General features: G+C 42.5%; 2 protein-coding genes across 4 annotated transcripts; one reads left to right on the top strand and one right to left on the bottom strand.

Annotated features, from left to right (window-relative positions):
• Positions 1–190: 190 nt before the first annotated feature.
• Positions 191–7,912, top strand: LOC128754799 (serine/threonine-protein phosphatase 2A 55 kDa regulatory subunit B gamma isoform-like). 3 transcript variants are annotated; one of them, XM_053857694.1, is made up of 10 exons: positions 191–416; positions 975–1,179; positions 1,379–1,476; positions 1,599–1,782; positions 1,904–2,016; positions 2,119–2,296; positions 3,692–3,856; positions 3,937–4,106; positions 5,707–5,798; positions 5,998–7,912. In XM_053857694.1, exons 2-10 carry the CDS (start codon positions 1,104–1,106, stop codon positions 6,293–6,295), a joined length of 1,374 nt encoding a protein of 457 aa, XP_053713669.1. In that variant the 5' UTR covers positions 191–416; positions 975–1,103; the 3' UTR covers positions 6,296–7,912. The 3 variants fall into 3 exon arrangements, with proteins under 3 accessions (XP_053713669.1, XP_053713668.1, XP_053713671.1); XM_053857693.1 differs by having other exon boundaries at positions 847–1,179; XM_053857696.1 differs by having other exon boundaries at positions 193–416; positions 847–1,167.
• Positions 7,913–11,027: 3,115 nt separating this feature from the next.
• Positions 11,028–19,536, bottom strand: LOC128753575 (wolframin-like). The gene is made up of 12 exons (XM_053855357.1): positions 19,522–19,536; positions 18,957–19,050; positions 17,238–17,317; positions 15,013–15,157; positions 14,773–14,946; positions 14,266–14,343; positions 13,893–14,035; positions 13,702–13,824; positions 13,391–13,636; positions 12,905–13,183; positions 12,594–12,757; positions 11,028–12,204 (listed from the first exon to the last, which is right to left on the bottom strand). The coding sequence occupies exons 1-12, from the start codon at positions 19,534–19,536 to the stop codon at positions 11,028–11,030; spliced, it is 2,718 nt and encodes a 905-aa protein (XP_053711332.1).
• Between the last annotated feature and the right edge of the window lie 1,443 nt (positions 19,537–20,979).

Here is a 20,979-nt window from a genome sequence, read left to right as displayed (position 1 = left end):
TCAATACCATATAGTTTGCGTTTCCTGATTACAAAATAAATGTAGCATCAGTAGTTGAATGTGGTCCCTCGGTAGGGCCACAGTGAGACAACAGCGCCATCTACTGGCCACCTCTACTCCGTCACCTGCAGTGGGCGGGTTCGCTGATGACAGCTGTGCTTTGATTGGCTGCTGCTGGAGGAGGCTGTCATGACACGCTGGATGCTGCACAGCATCATCTCCTCAGCATCAGCAGGCAGCGGACCTCCATCCTCCTCGTTCTCCCTCTGCCTCTCTCTTTTCCTCCTCCTCTGCCTCTCCTCCTCTCACCATTACCCTTGCCCTTCCACCATTCCGCTCCCTCCAGTTGGCAAGCGGGCCTGCTCAGTCGTACCGCAGAGGACGTGCCAGCAGGAACAGCAGAGGCAGGCGATTTGGTAGGTTTGCTGAGGCCTAGCTCCCTCCCTCCCGCTGCTCAGGCAAGACATCACGTTCTCCTTTTGCTCTCCGTCAAGGACTATCTGCATGTGAAGTGTGCGTGTGATCTGGAAAGTAGGCAGTGATGCTACCACACCCTGAGGTCGCTGCAGCTGCCCGATCAAGCAGCATCCAAGTCACATGTGCACTTCCCATATGGAGACCATTTTTGTGTCATTGTCAACTGCATTAATTTGTGCTTCTTTATGGACATCTGTTCAGTGCTTCTTGGACCGAGAGCATGTGCACTGGTGCATTAATGAGCTGATAATATTAATGTGTTCACTTGTGGGTGTTTTTCAAAGGTCATACCTCTGTAGACTGTTGACATTCTGTCTTTACTGACCAATAGCAATCATGCTGTTTCCTCTCCTGAATCACCATCAACAGCTTGCCACTGCTCCTCAATGTCAACCTGAGCACATTCTTCATTCGTTTCCTCCTCTGACTCCCCAACATACTGCTTCTTTGCCATCCTCATCTACACTTCCTTCCCTCCGGACTGTTGGACTCCCAAGATGCCTTGCTGTAGGCAGCTGCGCTAGGCCCCAGCAGCATGGGCGGAGGCTGGGTGGGGAGAGAGAGCACGGATTGGACCCTTCCCCTCAGGACGGGCGCGCTGGCGTGTCACCCTTCCTCAGCTTCAGATGGGCGAGGACGCTGAGAGCCCCAAAATCAACCATACCTTCCTGCGAGACTACGTCACAGAAGGTAGAACAGACGGTGTGTCATCTCTGTCTCCGTGGTGTCAGATTTCATCCTGGCATGACTGAACACTCATTCCTACTTGACATAAGATAAATGAGGCCATCGATAATTTGTTAACAAGTAGCTTCGATTATCTCCAAACATTTAGATGATAGAGCCACTCCAGCATGGAAAGACCTCAATTCAATATTGCTTGAAATCTATGTCTCCGTAGCTGATGTCATCTCTACAGTTGAATTTAACCAGACGGGGGACCTGCTGGCCACAGGGGATAAAGGTGGCCGAGTGGTCATCTTCCAGAGAGAAACAGAGGTCAGTTACTTACAGTTACCAACCCTTTAAGGTTATAATCACGATACACTAATACCTGTATGTAATTACAATTTAAAAAAAAAATAACAGCGTGATATTGTTTCCGATCTATTCCCATTCAGTCAAAAGGGGAGTCCGAGCATGTTGGGGAGGCGGGTGACTCGGGAGAGTACAATGTCTATAGTACCTTCCAGAGCCACGAGCCCGACTTTGACTACCTAAAAAGTCTGGAGATCGAGGAGAAAATCAACAAGATCAAATGGCTGCCTAAACAGAATGCCGCTCACTTCCTCCTCTCCACCAATGGTGAGCTGCCTCCCACACAAGCAAGTCATGCTACCCCTTGGGATAATAGTTGTGAGCAGTCACACATCATAACAACATAGTTATTACCAAACAAACTCTCCAACTTTCTCACCTGTTTCAGATAAGACCATTAAGCTGTGGAAAGTAAGTGAGAGAGACAAGAGACCAGAGGGATACAACCTGAAAGATGAGGAGGGACGACTCAAGGACATTTCCACCATCACCTCCCTGCAGGTGCCCGCACATGCTCCAGTCCATCTAACTGGACTACATTGCACTAGCTGGTTATGAGTCGATGACTTTCTGAACTTCCATTTCTCCCTGTGTTTTGGAAAGGTGCCGGTACTGAAGCCCACAGACCTGATGGTAGAGGTCAGGCCCAGGAGAGTATTCTCCAATGGACACACCTACCATGTGAACTCCATCTCGGTCAACAGTGATGGGGAGACGTACCTGTCTGCAGATGACCTCAGGATCAACATGTGGCACCTGGGCATCACGGACCGCAGTTTCAGTATCCTTGCATTCAAGATTTGCAGTGTATTGTCCTGTGGCCTGCTTTAGATTGTTCTCAATCTGCATGTTAGAGTAAGCAACATCTGGTTTACCTTAAAGGCTTTTTGCTGTGTTTGAATGTCTCAGTCGATGATTAGAAATTTGGAACATCACTTTACCAGAACTTACAGCTCTTTTCAAACTATTAACCACCAGTTTCATGAACATCACTGAAAACACAGGATCACAGATTCAGCTGCACCTCAATGGATGGATGCTGGAGGCTCCTTTTTTATACTGAGATTAGCTTCTTAAATCCTCCAAAGAATCGGAGGAGAGCCGCCCCCTGGGCATCTTTATTTAAGCTCCTCTCTACTAGTTTGACTGGCAGCCAATCACAGCATGACAGTGTGGCTATTTTGCTTGTTTAATATACCCAAGGACCAGACATTAGTGTACAAGTGATGTGCTGAATAAGTATTATTGGTGTTCAACGTTATGAAGTGAGTGTCTGGCATTACAGGGGCGCTCTTGTTTTTGGTTTGCTATGAGCAAAACAGGCTTTAATTCAGTGCAGAGGATATAGTATTCCATAATGATACAATACTACCAACCTCTGCTATGGAATAAGGATGTGGACAGAGTAAAAAAAAAAAAAATCTGACTCAAAACTGTTTTTTTTTGGGGTCGAATATGAACACAAAACATGATGGCGAAAAACAAATTCCAATATGCATCAAAACCCAAGTCACATGACCTGTGTCATAAAAAGAAAGGTTACACTTCATTGCTTTACCTTGTAAGGGACTCGTGATCGAGAGCCTGAAACAATTACAGTTTACGAGGCTTGCTCAAGGACAGCGTGATGACATTCTGGAGGTGTGGATTGAAGCTTGTGATCTTTTTGGGCCCTCTCCTTTTACTCGCTACGCCACCAAGGCTTCTTTGCGGTTGGTCACCCCGTATTTCTTCAGATTGTCTCACAACAAAACGGCACGGCGTGGCGGGCTGGATCTGGGAGCCTTGCTGATTTCCCCATTCAAATGGAAGCTGACCTAGAAAATCAAAGTAGCATCTACGGAGAGGAGTTTGAATAATTGATTCGGCCGTACAATTCAGTCTGCAGCACACTGGGACAACACAAATAGAACAGGGCGAGGAGCCGAGTGTGAAAGAAGAATTATTTATGCCAATATGTTAAATTTACTTTTCCTCTTGTCAGTAGAGTAAAATGATGATGCACGCTCAGTAAATCGTGCGACAGTTTGTGTCAATATTCACACATTGATAAATGTCAGTTTCACTTTCTTATATTTACCTGACTCTGTGGTTGCGTATCTCATTGTAGGACACTACATAATGACATAATGAATGTACCTGAGCCTGTGTGCTCCTTGACTGAAGTGTTACTCAGATATTGTGGACATCAAGCCAGCCAACATGGAGGATCTCACAGAGGTCATCACTGCCGCAGAGTTTCATCCCCACCACTGTCACCTGTTTGTATACAGCAGCAGTAAAGGAACGCTGCGTCTCTGCGACATGAGAGCCTCTGCACTCTGTGACAAACACACCAAATGTAGGAAAGGTTTTCCACAGAACAAGGCAGACATCACAAGTCACTAAAATATATGTTTTTTTTTTGTTTTATATATGTAGCATTTGAGGAACCTGAGGATCCAGGGAGCCGGTCTTTCTTCTCAGAAATCATTTCCTCTGTGTCAGATGTCAAGTTCAGCCACAGTGGGCGATACCTGCTGACCAGGGACTACCTCACCGCCAAGGTGTGGGACCTGCACATGGACAAAGGCCCTGTGGAGACATATCAGGTAACGCAGCGTTCACAAACCGGCATCTGTTTTGAGTGGTGGAGGGAACAAAAACAAATGGGTTTCACATTAGATTAGGCTACTATAAAAGAATCTGTGAAACATTCTTATTTCAATTTATTTTAAGTGAAATTTGTTTACTTCTGTAAATATTCAAATATTCTTCTCCCATTCAGTACTTGCGTAGGTCATAGCTTCAGGTGGCGAATTTGCGAATCATAGGACGATAGAGGAAAGTACGTCCCTCCTTGCTTCTTACTGGCTCAAATCAGAATCAGAATCAGAAAACTTCATTAATCCCAAGGGAAATTATGTTTGTAACATGCTCTGTACACAACATATCACAATAAAAGGAAAAAAAAATTATAAAGTGCAAAAAGTAATACCAAAGAGCTTAGAAACAATGTGCAAGAAAATGCAGATTCAAGGACAGGGTGAACAGAAAAAGGTGCCAAAGAATCGTAATTTTTCCAGGGATGAATTATACAGTTTCATTGCCACAGGACCCCCTGTGGCGCTCGGTCTTTGAGATGGGTAGTCTGAGTCTGTTGGACCATGTGCTACTGTATTGGACCAGGAGCGGATGGAGGTGGTTGGTGATGTTGTCCAGGATGCTCCTTAGTTTCAGGAGCATCCTTCTCTCCATAACCGTCTCCAAGGAGTCGAGGATCGCGCCCACCACATCACCAGCTTTGCAGATGAGTCTGTTTAGTCTGTTAGTGTCCGCCACCGTTAATCTGCTGCCCCAGCAAACCACAGTGAACAGAATTGCACTGGACACCACCGACTCATAAAAAGTCCTCAGCATTGTCCCGCAGATGTTGAAGGACCTGAGCCTGCTCAAGAAGTAGAGACGATTCAGTCCTTTTTTGTAAAGTGCCTCAGTGTTCCGAGCCCAGTCCAGTTTATTACATACATACATCTCCTTCCAAAACTCTAACTTAAAACAATTTTAAATTGAGTTATTTTGCTGAAGAACAGACAAGTTACCTTAAAACATTTACCTCTGCTCAGCTACTTACCTCAGTTGTTCAGTGAGATGAGGCTCAGACCATTAGCCAGCTCTCAACGTGAGATGACGTTTTTGTGGCCAAAAAAAAGCCAATCAGAGCTTAGCTATTCTAGGAGGGCGAGGATGCCGCAACCTTCACCTACCATCCTGGGATTCGCAAATTCCGATTGGCTTCCTCAATTCTTCTCTTAATTTCTTTTGGATAAAGCGCTGATCTGGGGCTTGGTTGCATGTGTATGGCCTGTTCAGGACAGTCGGTATTTTCTACACTACTGAAAATGACCTGTGGCAAAAAGTGGTCAAAAAAGTGTTCACCCTTTACTACGGAAGAGGATTAGGGCCAGTGAACAATGTCTGAAAAATGTCTCACTTCAAAGTCTCACTTAAGAATTCAGAGGTTAAGGTCAGAATTCACACTTTTAAGTCAAAATTCAGATATTAAAATTAGAATTCAAGTGAGAATTCAGAGATTTAGGTCAGAATTCTCACTTTAAAGTAAGAATTCTGACATTTTTTTCTTCACTGGCCCTAAATCCTCCCATTATGATTTGTACTGTAGGCACAATTTTGACTGTTGACTCTCCGCAGGTCCATGAATATCTGCGGAGCAAGCTCTGCTCTCTCTACGAAAATGACTGCATCTTCGACAAGTTTGAATGCGTCTGGAACAGTTCAGACAGGTAAGTCTTTGACTGGCTGCTTGTGTTTATCTCAAATTTTACATTTACATTACATTTACATTGTATTGAATGATGACTTAATAAATAACAGTGACAATGCTAGAAGCTATTGCATGTGTGGGCTTCTTTTCAGTTGAACCTTATAAAAAATGAACAGCTCCTCATTGCGAAGGTTGGAATCTACTTCTCTTCTCCTCAGCGTGATCATGACGGGGGCATACAACAGCTTCTTCAGGATGTTCGACCGGGACACGGGCCGGGGCGTGACCTTGGAGGCGTGGAGAGAGAGCAGCAAACCTCGAGCGGTTCTGCGGACCCGCCGCGTGTACACTGGCGGCAAACGTCGCCGTGGAGATGTCGGTGTGGACAGCTTGGACTTCTCTAAAAAAATCTTGCACATGGCTTGGCACCCGTCTGAGAACATCATCGCCATAGCGGCGACCAACAACCTGTACATCTTCCAGGATCGTGTCAACAGCGAGTCGCAGGCACATTGATAGAAGGCAATAATACAGATGCTGGATTTGCTTGTATTGATGAAACAAGAACTTTGTGACTTTATGACAACACTGTTAATGTAGTTTATCTCCAAACTTGACACCAACTGATGAGTTCACACATCAGGACATGATTTTGGTAACACGCCGTTTTTGAACATGTATGTGTAGTTGCTCCACTATAGGAGCGGTGTGAAGAGGTGCAGGGTCACCTCTCCGTTTGTCATGTCCGTGCTGTTCGTAATGAGATGCCTCACTCTTCACCTTTCCCAGACCTTTGCACAAAATGGATGATTTAAAACGTAGCAACGGTTGACGACAAAGGTGTTAAGAAATAGTGAGAACCAGGTGACTGAATTAAAAGTGTCTTGCTTTTCAGTGAAGAATGTTGACTGTCTTGTACTGCAAAACTACCTTTCTTCAGAGCAGTGCTCTCAGAGATAGGACTCCTAATCCAATTCACTTTGCAATAACAAAACTACTTAAGCGGCACCACAGGTATTCTGCTTTCATACAAAGCTTCAGCTGACATAAACGTAAACACTTTTTATCATAAGCTGTAAATAATGTTTTTTTTTTCTAAGAGAATACTGCTGAGTATGGTCAACTTGTGTCACAAATCTCTGAGGGAGAAAATGTACCGTATTTCTTTCTCTAACCCAACAATTTCTTCCAAATTCACAAAAAATTGTTATAAAATGTGATTATTTTTTTTTGTTAAAAAGTGTTTTAATGCAAAAGATTACTATTGTAAATGTCTAAAAAAAGTTTTTTTTTTTTAAAGTGAATGCAGTACAATATATTTATCTCACAAACTTTTTTAGATCAAGACTTTTACATTTTCTCTCTGTGAAATTGTTCTTCAAATGTTCTCTGGGGTTGATTTCCCTTCTCTGCAAATATTTAATGGAATGTTGGGTGATTGTCATGAGAAATCTTGAGAAAATTCCAATCATATATGTATGACGTTGAAGCACATGATTGAGGCCCCTGATCCGTCTATCATAGATTGGAGGTTTAAACTTCTGCAACATCATAACTTATACAGCTGTATTGTATTTAATCCAAATCAGTAACATAGTTGTATTGGCAGCACAGCTCCACAAACTAGACTGAGATGTGACACCAGTGTGAAGTGTTGCCATTTGCTCTGTGAAGAAGATGGATTTGACTGTTTACAGTACCGTGCTGTGTCTCAAGTGACCTTGGCTCTGATGGGATTCATGTAAAATGTTTTGATATGTAGCTGAAGAAGTCAAAGAAATAGGTGGAAACATGTTCAGTCTCTTCTTGTCCTGAAAACCATCTCACTTTGTGGAAATGCTAAAAGTGGAGTGATGTGTCTCAAAGTTCTGGACCGTTAAATTCAACCTCCCTAATTTCCGCCTGCGACGACAGGTTTACATTGTGAGAGAATCTAATTTTACGATGCCATCATTTGTAATTGCCCAGCCATCACTGAGAACCTTGGAGGTGTTCAGAGCACATCAGCAGCAGCATGTTGCCATTTCTCGATGCTACTAGCGTGTATATCTATCATACTTTGAAAGTGCTACTCTATCAGTACAAACACTGAAATGATTTGAAAGAAAGGAATGTGCATAAATAAAATATTAAACCTGACTCAGGCTCATGTTTGTGTGAATGCTGTGTTCATGTTTTCATTGCATTATGGATCTACACTATATTTCCAAAAGTACTTGCTCAACTGATCCGACTCAGGTGTGCTAATCACTTGGCCTGGCCACAGGTGTATAAAATCGAGCACCTCGGCCTGCAGACTGTTTTGACAAACATTTGTGAAAGAATGTGCCGCTCTCAGAAGCTCAGTGAATTCCAGCGTGGAACTGATGCCACCTGTGCAACAAGTCCAGTTGGGAAATTTCCTCGCTCCTAAATATTCCACAGTAAACTCTCAGCTTTATTGTAAGAAAAAGAGTTTGGGAACAACAGCAACTCAACCACAAAGTGGTCAGCCATGTAAACAGATGGAGATGGGTCAGCGGGTGTTGAGGCACATGGTGCAAAGAGGTCACCGACAGTCAGTTGCTACAGATCTCCAAACTTCATGTGGCCTTCAGATAAGCCCAAGTACAGTACACAGAGAGCTCCATGGAATGGGTTTCCATGGCCAAGCAGCTGCATCCAAGCATTACAATGCATCACCAAGAGCAATGCAAAGCGCTGGATGCAGTGGTGTGAAGCACCTGCCAATGGACTATAGAGTAGTGGAGACGCCTTCTCTGGAGAGATGAATCACGCTTTTGCATCTGGCAATCTGCTAGATGAGTCTGGGTTTGGAGGTTGCCAAGAGGACTGCATTGTGCCAAGTGTGAAATTTGGTGGAGGAGGAATTATAGTGTGGGGTTGTTTTTCAGGAGTTGGCCCCTAAGTTCCAGTGAAAGGAACTTTGAATGCTTCAGGATAGCAAAACATTTTGGACAATTCCATGCCTCCAACCTTGTGGGAACAGTTTGGAGCGTCCCCTTCCTCTTCCAACATGACTGTGCACCAGTGCACAAAGCAAGGTCCATAAAGACATGGAAGACAGAGTCTGGTGTGGATGAACTCAAGTGGCCTGCACATAGTCCTCAACCTCGTGGACAGCCTTCCCAGAAGAGATGAAGCTGTAATAGCTGCAAAAGGCGGACCAACATCATGTTGAACCCGATGGGTTAGGAATGAGATGGTACTTAAGTTGATATGTGAGTCAAGGCAGGCGAGCCTTTTGGTGATACAGAGTAATTGCATGAGAGGAGTGATCTTACCACTGCGGGGACACTCACTGATAATTCAGTGGGTAAAACAAAATGAAGTTGTGGATCAGATGCCACCCCCAAACATTGAGTTTGACATGACCAATTATGATCTAAAATAGCTTGCCACAGCAAAGGCTGCGTGCATATACCTACCAGCAGATACAAGTACAGTCAAGCCAGTCATCTTCCACAACAACATGCCAACGTCAACCGTGATGTTTGTGCTATACCGTACACTATTTATGTAAAATAAATTATTGTTTGAGGTCTGCCAGTTTCTCTGGTCATTCATATAAAAAATGTAAAATATGATTTTAGTGTATTCATGTTCCTTGCTCTTTGTCTCTTCTCTCCACGTGCCCACACCATCTAAAGCTAGCTGAGGTGGTCTGGACATATAGAGGCTGTCTCCAGACTTTTCCCCACAGACTGACCAACCTCTTGTCTATACAAGTTATACTCAATGAAAACTGGAGCATCTTCATCTCTACCATTCCTACTCCACTTCCTGTCTTTGTGTCTTCTATTGTCTGTCCATTTACCTATATGACCTCATCACAGCGACACGCTTAAGTACTTTCCATGCAGGTAAAATGAAGTATGGACTCTCTGGCCATCGAAACTTATTCTCTGGTAACGCACTCCCCTGCAGCTCTGTACAGACTCTGTAAGACTTTGAACACCCAAGAACTTCCCATGATTGTATATTAGTGGTCTGATGTTTTCAAATATACAAAGAGTCTCAACGGTGAAAATAATCTTTATTTGTCCATTAGAAGCATGAAAACTACTTAAAAGACAACAAGTGGACAACTCAGCATGTGCCACTGTACCAATAAAGATGTTACAAAGCACAGTGACAAATGGGTCAGTATAAAATTACATGCCTCGCCCTGATAACGAAAGGTGCAAACTTTCCAGCTAGCTTTGCATCACCCAACACAGTCCATGAACAGATCTGAAATCAGCGAACCTCCAAGAAACAGGTGGAAAAATTTTCAATACTTGTAAACTCCATCAACAAAAACATGCCCAAATAAGGTGTGAAAATAGATTTTTTGAAAATCAGAACCCCACGACAAGATGACTGCAAATGCAGAGATGACACACTTCAAAGCCTGACCCCAGGTCGAACCTCAGCTGAAGGTTCACTGGTGACCCCAGGTGCTTGAACGACCTCTTGACTGGGCATTAGGATGACACAACCCTTCCTCTTTGGGCATACGCAGCAGCAAAGACATCCGCACTGCTTGATAACCAGAGTTGTGTGTGCTTTTGTATCCCTGCCAGATTTGACAGCCCCCTCATTTTGAAACAGGAATTGTTGTCCTTAAACTCTTAACTAGCAGAATTAGCGTCTAATACATCTTTGAATGAGCTCTGGTGGCCGTCTAGGGCAAATATGCAGCACTGACAAACCAACTACACTACTGAAATACTAGCCAATTGGATGAACGCGGGGTGTAAACTACCTGTTGGAGTAAGATCCTCTGAAGTGGGCTGTAGTTGAGTTCCATTCGACAGGTTGCCCATGGTGCTAATGTCTTCTTGGCGAGTATTTCGACAGTCAGCAGTTTAAGACAATGATGCCTGAGGTCATTTGAAGCACAGATCTACATCTATGTGATGAAGTCTTGGTTTCTTATTTACATCAGGTATTTACTGAAAATCAATGTAAACATACATCAATGTATGCATGCATATTCTTTGGGAAGAGCATCCTCCAATATACTATGAACTAATACTCAAGAAAGACCTGAGCAACTGGTAAGACACTGATGTTGATGTCACTGATGCACACAGAGAAACCCCGCTGATTCAGTCAACACAGTATTGCGTTATCTCATACATTTCTGTGAAGATATTTTACTCCAGAGGACACCATTGTAAAAGGCCAACATCACTATAACAGAGCGGCTCTCTTGAATCCAAACATGGATTGAAAAACGCCTTACATTTGAACTAGAGTCACATCAGCCGGTGATCTTTGCCGACAGGAAGGGCGCAAAGAAAAAATCAAAGGCAAACTTCAGAGCTCTCATTGTAGTTCTTCTCCAGTTTCTCTCGATCTTCACCTGGCGGCCTCCAGTCAGCGGAGAAGACTCACAGTCGAGGCAGTGGATGGCCTTCAGTTCGAAAGCGGGAGATTTGGCTCCCAGTTTACCTTCAAGTTTTGTGCTAAACTCCACAAGATTACCAGGTTTGAGGTTTAGTAAGACCTGTCGGAACTCGTGACTGGCCATCAGGATGATGTCCTTGGCTGGATCTTCCGCCTCCACACTCGAATGGCTGATCAAACCGACTGTCACTTGAAACCGGTAGCTGTCAAAACGCTTCACGTGGCAGCTGTGTTTAGCCAGCGCCTTGATCTGACACAACTCTTCCTCTTCTTGCATACGAAGTAGCAAAGGCAAAGAAACGACTGCTTCAGAACCGGGGGCCGTCAGGTTTGCCACTGAGATGTTTCTCTGGTCACATTTCGGGTAGGTCTCGCCGTAGAGACAGCGCAGCCAGTCTGCCATAAACACCGGCAACATGTTAATGACTGACTGGGCGCCGTTCTCTGTTTCCACCACACTGGCATGTTTGAAGCGTCCGGTCCAGGTCACTCTGTGTCCATGCAGGTGGCTGCAGATGATCTGAGTTTGGGCCATGCCTTTACTTTGCCACGCTGATGGCCCGCATGCACTACTGTACTGGTTCCAGGTCAGAGTGGAGTTGTAGACCTTCTGTCCCTCAGCATGATAAACATAGACAGAGAAAAGAAGAATCACCATGGAGATACAGAGCAGAATGAGCTTCACCGGCCCACGGTGTGTGATGGAGCGGAAGACGTCCAGAATAGACATGCTGAAGCGAGTCCACAGGCGCAGAGTGACGGGGATCGCACATATCACCAGGGTCACGATCACTTTGGTCAGTTCCAGCTCCAGGAACCATTTGAAGACCTGGATGAAGAGCATGGTGGCGAGTCCGAAGGCCAGAACGGGGAGAGCAAACAGGAAGAGGAAGTAGGCCACGCAGGTGCGGATCAGACCCACAGCAGAGGAATGCTGCAGGAGGACCACGGAGAACTCGCACCACATGAAACACACCAGGTACGGCACCAAGAAGCAGTAAGTCCCCCGGAAACCACGCATCCGGGCCATGCTGGAAGGAAAGGAGAAGGAAAGGAAACTGAAAATCCAAGAACACCAAGGGCAGAACATTTTTGATGCCACTTAAAAGTCCAAGGGACGGTGGCCATCACTGAATAGCTTCATGGTGTTTATTAAATGTGTCATATTTATTTTCATTAAAGGTCCAACATTAATTTTAGGAAGAACATTTTTTTTTTTTTTAAATGTAGTCCAATCCTTCGATCTATTGAACTCATGACTATGGGCTAAAAATACATATATATTATATATATATATATATATATATATATATATATATATATATATATATATATATATATATATATATATATATATATATATATACACACACACACACACACTTAGATAGAGAGCGTCTGACCCCAAAGCTTCACTCACCTGAAGAACAGGAAGATGAGATAAACATAGAGCAGGCAGGGAAGGCTGAGCTTCAGCTCCACTGAGTCCCCTAGTGGCAGAGTGGCGAAGGTGCGTCCCAGATTATAAAGCACAGTCATGTTTTCTGGAAGAAACTGTGTCAGGCCACACAGAGACGACGCAACCTAGATAAAAGGAATCAAAACTCTAGTCAGTTTTATTGGTTATAATGCTTCTCGATCCCTCATTCAATTGTCAATCTTATTGAAATAATAAGGATGATTATTTATGTTATTATTAATTATTAATTTGCATGTCGTCTGCCCTCTGACCTCTATCACCATCGCCCGCCGTGCATATGTGGCAGCAGTGGGGCTGAGACTGTGGTAGCTGATAGCAGTGAAGAAAATGGCCACAGTAGAAAGCTCTGAGCAGGGAATCCATCCTCTATCAGCCACGGGGAAGGAGAAAATGACAAAGAAGACTGAGACGATGAAATAGATGTAGGGCTCCAGGTTGTTCCAGCCAAAGTTGGTCTCTGCCTGCTCCACGTCCAGTCCGGGTTCAAAATGAGTCAACAGGGATGTCAGCGCGCTGAAGTTCTCCCAGCTCTGAAACAACAGGAGGACCTTCAGTGTTATTACCCTTCGAAATATGGGGAATATGGACCCTGTGCAGCACATCATACTAACCGTTTGGGATTCAAAAGTAAAACTGTTATAATGTATAATGTTCAATCCCTACTTCCTCATGACTAATAACTTTTGTGGTAACTCTCATTTTGACCTAGAAGATCTTGAAGGAGAAGGAGTACTGACCTTGCTGCTTTTAAAAATGCGCAGGGTGCAAATAATCATGGAGATGAAGGAGAGATAGAAGACCAGGAGCGGGATGATGAAGGCAAACAAATCCACCGTCAGGTTACTGATGATGAAGAAGAAGATCAGAGCGTTGACGTGCTGGGTAGGGATGATGGTGCTCAGCCACTGGACTCCAGCCCGGGAGGCCCAGTCCACCAGGTGCTCCTTAATCTCGACAACAGTGTGCATTGGGTACTGCAAGTACTGAAGGGAGCGAGGACAGCAATGAAACAACCTGTGTTGATGCACAAACTATATCATGGTCATACCATGAAGCGCGATTTCATCGCCATGGCTTTCTTGATGGCTCCTGTTTGCTTTGTATCCAGCATCATCCCGGTCCCCCCAAAGCCCCAAGAACTCTTGTGGTGCTTCTTACCCCCAGAGGTCACCTCGACCTCCCATTAAAAACAGTCATACAAACATTCTTCTGAAATGAATTCACTCAGTCAGACGTTACCTCTTTTCCACTTTCAGGACTGCCGGCAGCACACTCTGTCTTGTCTGTCATCGACTCATTGCTTTTGGCGGGAGGTGCAGTGATTCCCTGAGCATAGTTTTTTGTCATCTCCACAAAACCGTCCAGGTCCACCATCTGACCAGCTGAGACACAAATTGTTTGATATGAGCGGGAAAAAAAATTTGAACATTTTCAGGTTGAAAACTACTGATATACATATACATAAAGAAGTTTCTATGTTAATGTCTCCCACAACAATGAGAAACATATTCCCAACTTTATATAAAATATCTTTAAAGCTGAATAGTGAATTTCATTTACTTGTGAAAAACAGTTTTTACAATATTAATATTTGTTATATCTGACTGCTCACCCTCATTGCTGACCATACTTTCCAACACCTTCTGGGTCTGACCTGAAGTCGGTACTGGAACCTTGGATGGAGCGCCACCTAACGGTGAGGTGTAATGACCACAAATGTAGTGAGTTACAAACACGTCACTGAATTCCTGAGCGCAACACGAACCTTTCCCCCGGACAGCTGCATATAGTCAAATCACAAAGAGATCACAGGGTCAAGTGACCAGATATGCCCGGGACATGATTCAGGAATGGTGCTGCTATGTTTATGATGTGCAACGTGACGCGCTTTTTCACTCATTAGCACTTGTTTCCAGGAGAGCAGAAAACACCTTGCGTGCCACACAAAATGTAACCGATTATGCTTGGGAAAATGTTTAAAAGGATGAAGGATCACAGCAAAACGAACCGCCCATTTTTTTTATGCAGATACAGTTTCAGAAAATAAGTGTATTGTAGTGCATCTCTTGTGAGCAGAGGCATGTAATAGGGGCCCCAGAGTCGGACTTGTCCATCTCACCCTGTACCGTGTTGACCTGGCCGATGTTTCCCAGGAGCTCGGCCACCGCCACCTTCTTCTTCCTCTCCGGATTGAGCTTCCAGTACATCATCATGGCGGCTTTACGCACGGCTTGCTCAAACTTGCTCTCCGTAGCCAACTTGCGGACATCTTCCTCATTCTCTGGAGTAATTCCTGGTTCAGATGGAAAACCATTTCAATAGAAAATAGATGATGCCTTTGCATCCTTCGCTGAGGAACCTTTTCTCTGGATCCAGCAACGCTGGAGAAGTCGGCTGGCTCCTTTCCGTCCCTGCTTTGCTGCTTTTATCAGCCAGTTAACAGCCAAAATATTATTCTCATCCGCGTCTTTCTCTTGAGCAAGGATCAAATAGTGCTGACCAAGCTGAGGAGAAACATAGAAATATGACACTCAATTTCTCTCCTCAAGAATCCAGTATTCTGACTGGGATAAATAAATAACGTTTTCCACAACAGTGTTTAAATATTGAACTACAAAACTACAAGTTCATGATACCAAAAATAACATATCAAGGGAAGTTACAGCTGGTTAGATTTTACACTAGTCAGTCACTACAAGAGTCTCAACACCTATTGTAGGCTTAAACCTTACAAAAACAAAATTTAGATGTCAATGGCGTAAAAAGTGTTAATCTTCAGCCATGTAGCTCAAGACGCTCAGAGAGAAGTGAATATTTACAGGCTGCGGCGTCATAATCTCCAGCGTGTGTGTTCAGTCTGTCAGTCTGGTGAAGAAAGCTCTGGAGGAGTATCATGTGATCTCCGTCTAATAATAACTCATACTGTACAGTTGCATTTCCAAACATGACTTGATTATTATTCTTATTCATCTTCTTAATATTAATACAACAAATAACAAACGCACACAGGAACAGAATATTAAGGGTGGAGACTGCCTTCTCTGGGGAATTTGGATGTTTAAACTGGAGCACATTAAAAAGAGCGAGGATAGTTCAACATTCAATACTTGAATTTTATCAATAAAATGTTTGTCCATGTTGATGGGCCATAATGTTGATGCTTAAATGATTTATTTTTATGAGTGCACCAGAACACCAGAAATCTCAAAATGCATAAATAAATATACAATAAAAATGAATCAATGCTTATATTTCGATCACCTCTTATACACAGTCAATGTGACAGGTTACATGACAAGTTATTGTCAGTAGGGTTTGTGTTACAGACAGTCAACAACATCACAGGCAATATATGTTATTTCATAAACTTTAAGACATGAGTCTGACGTACTGGAGAACTAGAAGATGGCATCATTGTGTACTTAGATTTCTTAAGAGGACTGTGACCGGAAAAAGATTCACGAACACATTTATCCAACCACGTGCGTAATGTCAGAGTAAAAATGTGCGATTAAATAGTTTTTAAAACTGACTCATCTATTCAAGACTTTCTACCGCTGCGTCACTCTAATCAGCCTGTGAAGAACACCGAGTCACTTCAGTTCCATTTTAGGTGCCAGTGCTAAAATGTCACTTGTGGTCACCATTTACAATAAAATATAATAAATGAAAAATACATACATTTACAAGTAGCTTTTTTGTACACATAATTATGAATGAACTATTATTAAGAGTCAAAGTTGTTCTGAGAAAATCATTCTCAAGGCAACAAATTTAGTAATTTTATGTTACACAATATATGTGTGAAGCGATGTTGGTAAATGAAAGCTACAATAGAGGTATTAAGCTGTTAGTTTGTGCTGTGACTAGCTCTGAAAAAGTTTCAGTCACGTCTTGGAGAGGAGGAAGATGTGAACTCATCGATGAGGATTGATTGTTGTTAACTGAGTCTCTTCAGCTCCAATGTAGCACTTATTAAGGCTGGAGGCTATGAGGGCTTCTACTCATGATCACTTTAAAATACAATTTTATACTTTTAGTTCGTAATGTAGTTCCTGTTGGTCATACATTTTTGGCAAAGAAAACGACTGCCTGGATGAGAGGGTGACTGATTTCTTTGATTTTTAAAGAGCAGTCAATTTCTTTTTTTTCTGTTCATTTTTCTTTTCTGTTATTGTGGAATATATTTTATGTATCGTTGTGAGATTTATGAGCTACATGTTAACTGCTGGTTACCTTATAATCCCCAGCTGAGGAATGAATGGTAAGTATTTCTATTTATAGTTTGGTTTCCTGCACGACTGATCTCAAGCCGTCTCCAACCATATTCTCTGAGAGTGTTTCATCACTCTCAATGCCACCGCAAAACACATATATGTATTTTAATTTCACAAAAAACTGAATCACTGTTGCAAACTTCAATGCTTCTGGAGACATCATAAAAAACGCTTCCATATTCTGCACAAGCGTGCATCTAATAGAAAGCATGGTTTCGTCTTCCAGCTGGACTGAAATAGACTCACACTCGTAACACAACTGGCAACAATGCCAAGAGCTGTTCTGTGTTCCCATGTTGACACTCACCCGGGTTTGAGCTCGGGCATCACCAGCTTTGGCCTTCTCCACTATCTGATCAACTGACAGATCTTCCTCTGGTTCTTCATCTTAAAAAAAAAAAAAAAAAAAAACACATAAGAATTTGAAGAGACTTGCAGAAATTAATTCAGTCCTGCATTATGCAGATCACCTTTTTTTGACCACATTTTTGATGTGAGACAACACTGACAAGAGTTAAAAAAAAAGCTAATGTAAAGTGTCTGAGGAGTAATGAGATCATGTGAGTAAAACCAGAGAATGGTCAACATCTCAGCTATCGACAGTGCTAATACTTGCCGCACGACCTAATACTATTTTGTCATGTGCATCAGGAAGTTCAAATTCTATCATGACTGTTCGTTCTGACCATCCATTTCAGGTCCTTTCTTTTATTATAGACATATTTGCATTCATCTTATTTAGACATTCATCTGGTACGGTTTTCCAGTTCTGCCTCAGTTATCTTTTTTTTCCCCAGTCTTCAGACCGGAATGGACTGGCCAACTATGCTTAGCTGTGGGGTCAAGAGTGCAACTATTAGACTCCTATCACACAGACTAGTGTGCTCTCCTTGGATATCCCAATTGATCTGCTTCTGTCTTTGAAGTTTTCAGATGGATTTCTACTCTTAATAGTCTATGAGCTCATGCCATCATGCCTTTTATTAATGGCTCTTTTTGTTGTGTTACTCTATACCACCGCATGATGCTCATGTTGACATGACATGAGGCAATGGTGAAGACAGCACATGGACAGGGCAGCGCACGTCTGGTCGTTTGGAGTGACAGGTAAGTTGGCTGCACAGCACACTTGGTTCCAAGTTCCTCTTACTGACAGCAGTGGTCAGCAAAGTCAGGCTGAAGGTTGAAGGAAGGAGCATTCAGCTCCCGAGAAACAAGGCGCTTTAAATGGGCGGGGCTTATAGACATTTTCTAACGTAAATATGTGAAACAATACAGAGTTTCGGGCAAACGGACACAGACTGACCTGTTCAATAGGTGTTCAATATCAATTTTAAAGACACTCCAATCACAACGCTTAGTCCTCCTTAAGTTACACTGAAGATAGAAACTCTTTTTCAAGAGTTAAAACAACTTTGTAATTCTATATTTTCCATGTCTCTGTCTTTTCATTAAAAACAAAAGGAAGACGCATTGTGATCTCCAACCAATACTCAGTTTTGAACTTTTTAAATGTGAAAGAAATATAACAAGAACCCAGTGGGGAACATGAGACGTGGAAAAAGAAATGCATTAGAATGCTATTAGAATCCCAGAATCCATTACAAACAAAGAACTGCTTGCTTGTAAGTGATTTTTCTTTAAGTAGTGCCGGATTTGAAGATGTGAAAATGTGTGGGACCAACCTTTCTACATTACATCTCTGCAGCTACAACTCTTTGGTGAATATTCAGTCGCAAATGGACAATGACACGTAATGAGAAGATTCCCTACTAAAATATAGCCATTTACCCAATGGTCTGCAATAAGAGAAAAAGTGGTTCCATGAAGCTGAATATCAATCTCCATATCAAACATGACAAGACACTAAACGTTGTTCAGCTAGTTCAGAACACACTGGTACATCAAGCCAAGGGTTTTGAGCCCTGTATTAGATCTGGCTACAGAATAATCCTTTAACAAAGGTAAAGCCGTACAAGTTGTTTCTGACAAAAAAGTGTAACATGATCCATTTCCTCCAACCTACCTTCATCCTCTAGGGCTTCATCTTCCTCTGCTTTCCTGAGACGTTCCTCTATAATCACCCGCTTGGCCACGGAGGCAAAGGTTCGTCTGACAGGCTTGGTAGAAGAAGGACAACCGGTTGACAGGGAAGGTGCTGACTTAACTCTGGAAAAAGGAGCCAGGTTGGAAACTTGTGCAAGAGACTGGTTTGTTGTCACACTCTCAGGCACAGGGGTAGAGGACGCAGCAGGGGCCACAGACTTTGGTACTCCTGTGGAATCCATCAATTTGGAAACTGGGTTTGAAGGTGGATGGGATGAAGGAGAGTGCTCTTCTGTGAGGGTAGCTGTTGGTGAGCCGAATGTGGCAGCAGCACAGGAGGTATTAGAGTCAGGAGAAAGTTGACCCTCAGGTGGAAAAGGATAAAATGATCCCTGGGCCTTAGAAGTGATGATTGGTGTTGGTGGTAAATTGTCCTCCATCTGTTAGTGAATGAAAACAAAACAAAACTTGAAGACACCTAAATATAGAACAGTTTAATTCACTTATGTAAACACATAGACATGCAGTTACACATCTTCACCTACATTGGCAAGTTTCATTCTGACTTTGGAGCGACTTGAATGAAGCATAATTCTGAACCCAGTTGAACCAGCCCCTCACATGGGGGGAATATTTGGCTACTGACACTGCACAAGTCAGGAGAAGTCTAGACAGCCAGCCTTGTCAAAGCTCGACACCTGTTTAACATTCAGCACTCGCAGAACACGAGGAAAATCTTACTTGGTGTTTAAATCCTTTTGGCTTCTTCCATGTGAATGACTTTCTCGCCCTGAACTTTGTTGTTGTTTGTTGAATGTTTCTAGCTCCCCAAAAACAGCTGAGCGGGTTGGAGCTCTCATGCTTCTCTGGTCCAAAAACAACCCCACGAGTCTGTGACCCACCCTCTTAAAAATAGACTGAACTCGCATAGGAGGAAGCATATGTCACTTGAAGGAAAGAAGTCGCTGATTGGATATTTGTCATCAAACCAGGAGAAATGTAAGGTTCTGAGTCTTGCTTGAGGGAACATGTAACTTCTGAAAATGAATAAAAATAAAAATATAACGAAATAATCAACTCTTCTAAAGGCTCCGTATTCTTCTTCTGATTACATACAATTTTTTAGAAGCTAAATAGAAAACAGTATACAAAAGTAAAAACAAGTAAAATAAGTTAATTTTAAAAAAAAATTTAAATTCAACAAGACAATTTTATTGCTGAATTTGCTATATTATTCAATTATGTATGATTATATAACAACAACAACAACAGCAACAACAACAGCAGCAACAACAACAACAACAACAACAATAATACTAGCACTTGTAATGATAATTTACACTAACTCCTTCTGTGATGGCCAAAAGTATTCATGAAAAACAGGAGATACACGCCAAACAAAAATTTTATTGTCTTGTTCTGGCAATTTCTCTCAAGGTTTTGATAGGAAATACAGATGTTAAAAATAACCAAAAAAAAAAAACCAAAACTTGTGGCACTCCTTGAAAAGGAAATAAGAGTCTAAGCAGAATGTACATAATCTATGCCTGATAGTAAACAGTCTGCCAGAAAGCACAGCCTGAACACCTCTTTATAGGTCAAATAAAGACATGCATTCAAGGTGACTTTTTTGGCATCATAAAATGGCAATAACATGTTATCCTGTATGAAATCCTGTTTATCAGAAATCTCATTTCAATCACTCAAAAATAACAATAAAGTTAGCCTCTTGCCACAACTATAGTAATCATATTTAAACCATTTTCCATTAAAATCAATTTTTCTCCATCGGTCTCTTTCGCCATTTTGACCTGTGAACAAGCGACAGTAGATATCTTCGTTTTTTGGGAAACAGCCTGTCCAGCGCTAGAGCCAGAATACCGCCATCTGGTGGATGGAGTTTATCATTTCAGTTTAAAACGAACAATTCAAGATTTCATGCTTTAAATTGATAAAGAATTTGATCATATAATTGTTTGATTATGGTCTTCATTAAACCTAAA

This window comes from Synchiropus splendidus, chromosome 2, assembly GCF_027744825.2.
Source record: "Synchiropus splendidus isolate RoL2022-P1 chromosome 2, RoL_Sspl_1.0, whole genome shotgun sequence".
NCBI classification, from domain to species: Eukaryota; Metazoa; Chordata; class Actinopteri; order Syngnathiformes; family Callionymidae; genus Synchiropus; species Synchiropus splendidus.
This window is presented reverse-complemented; position numbering and strand designations above follow the sequence as displayed.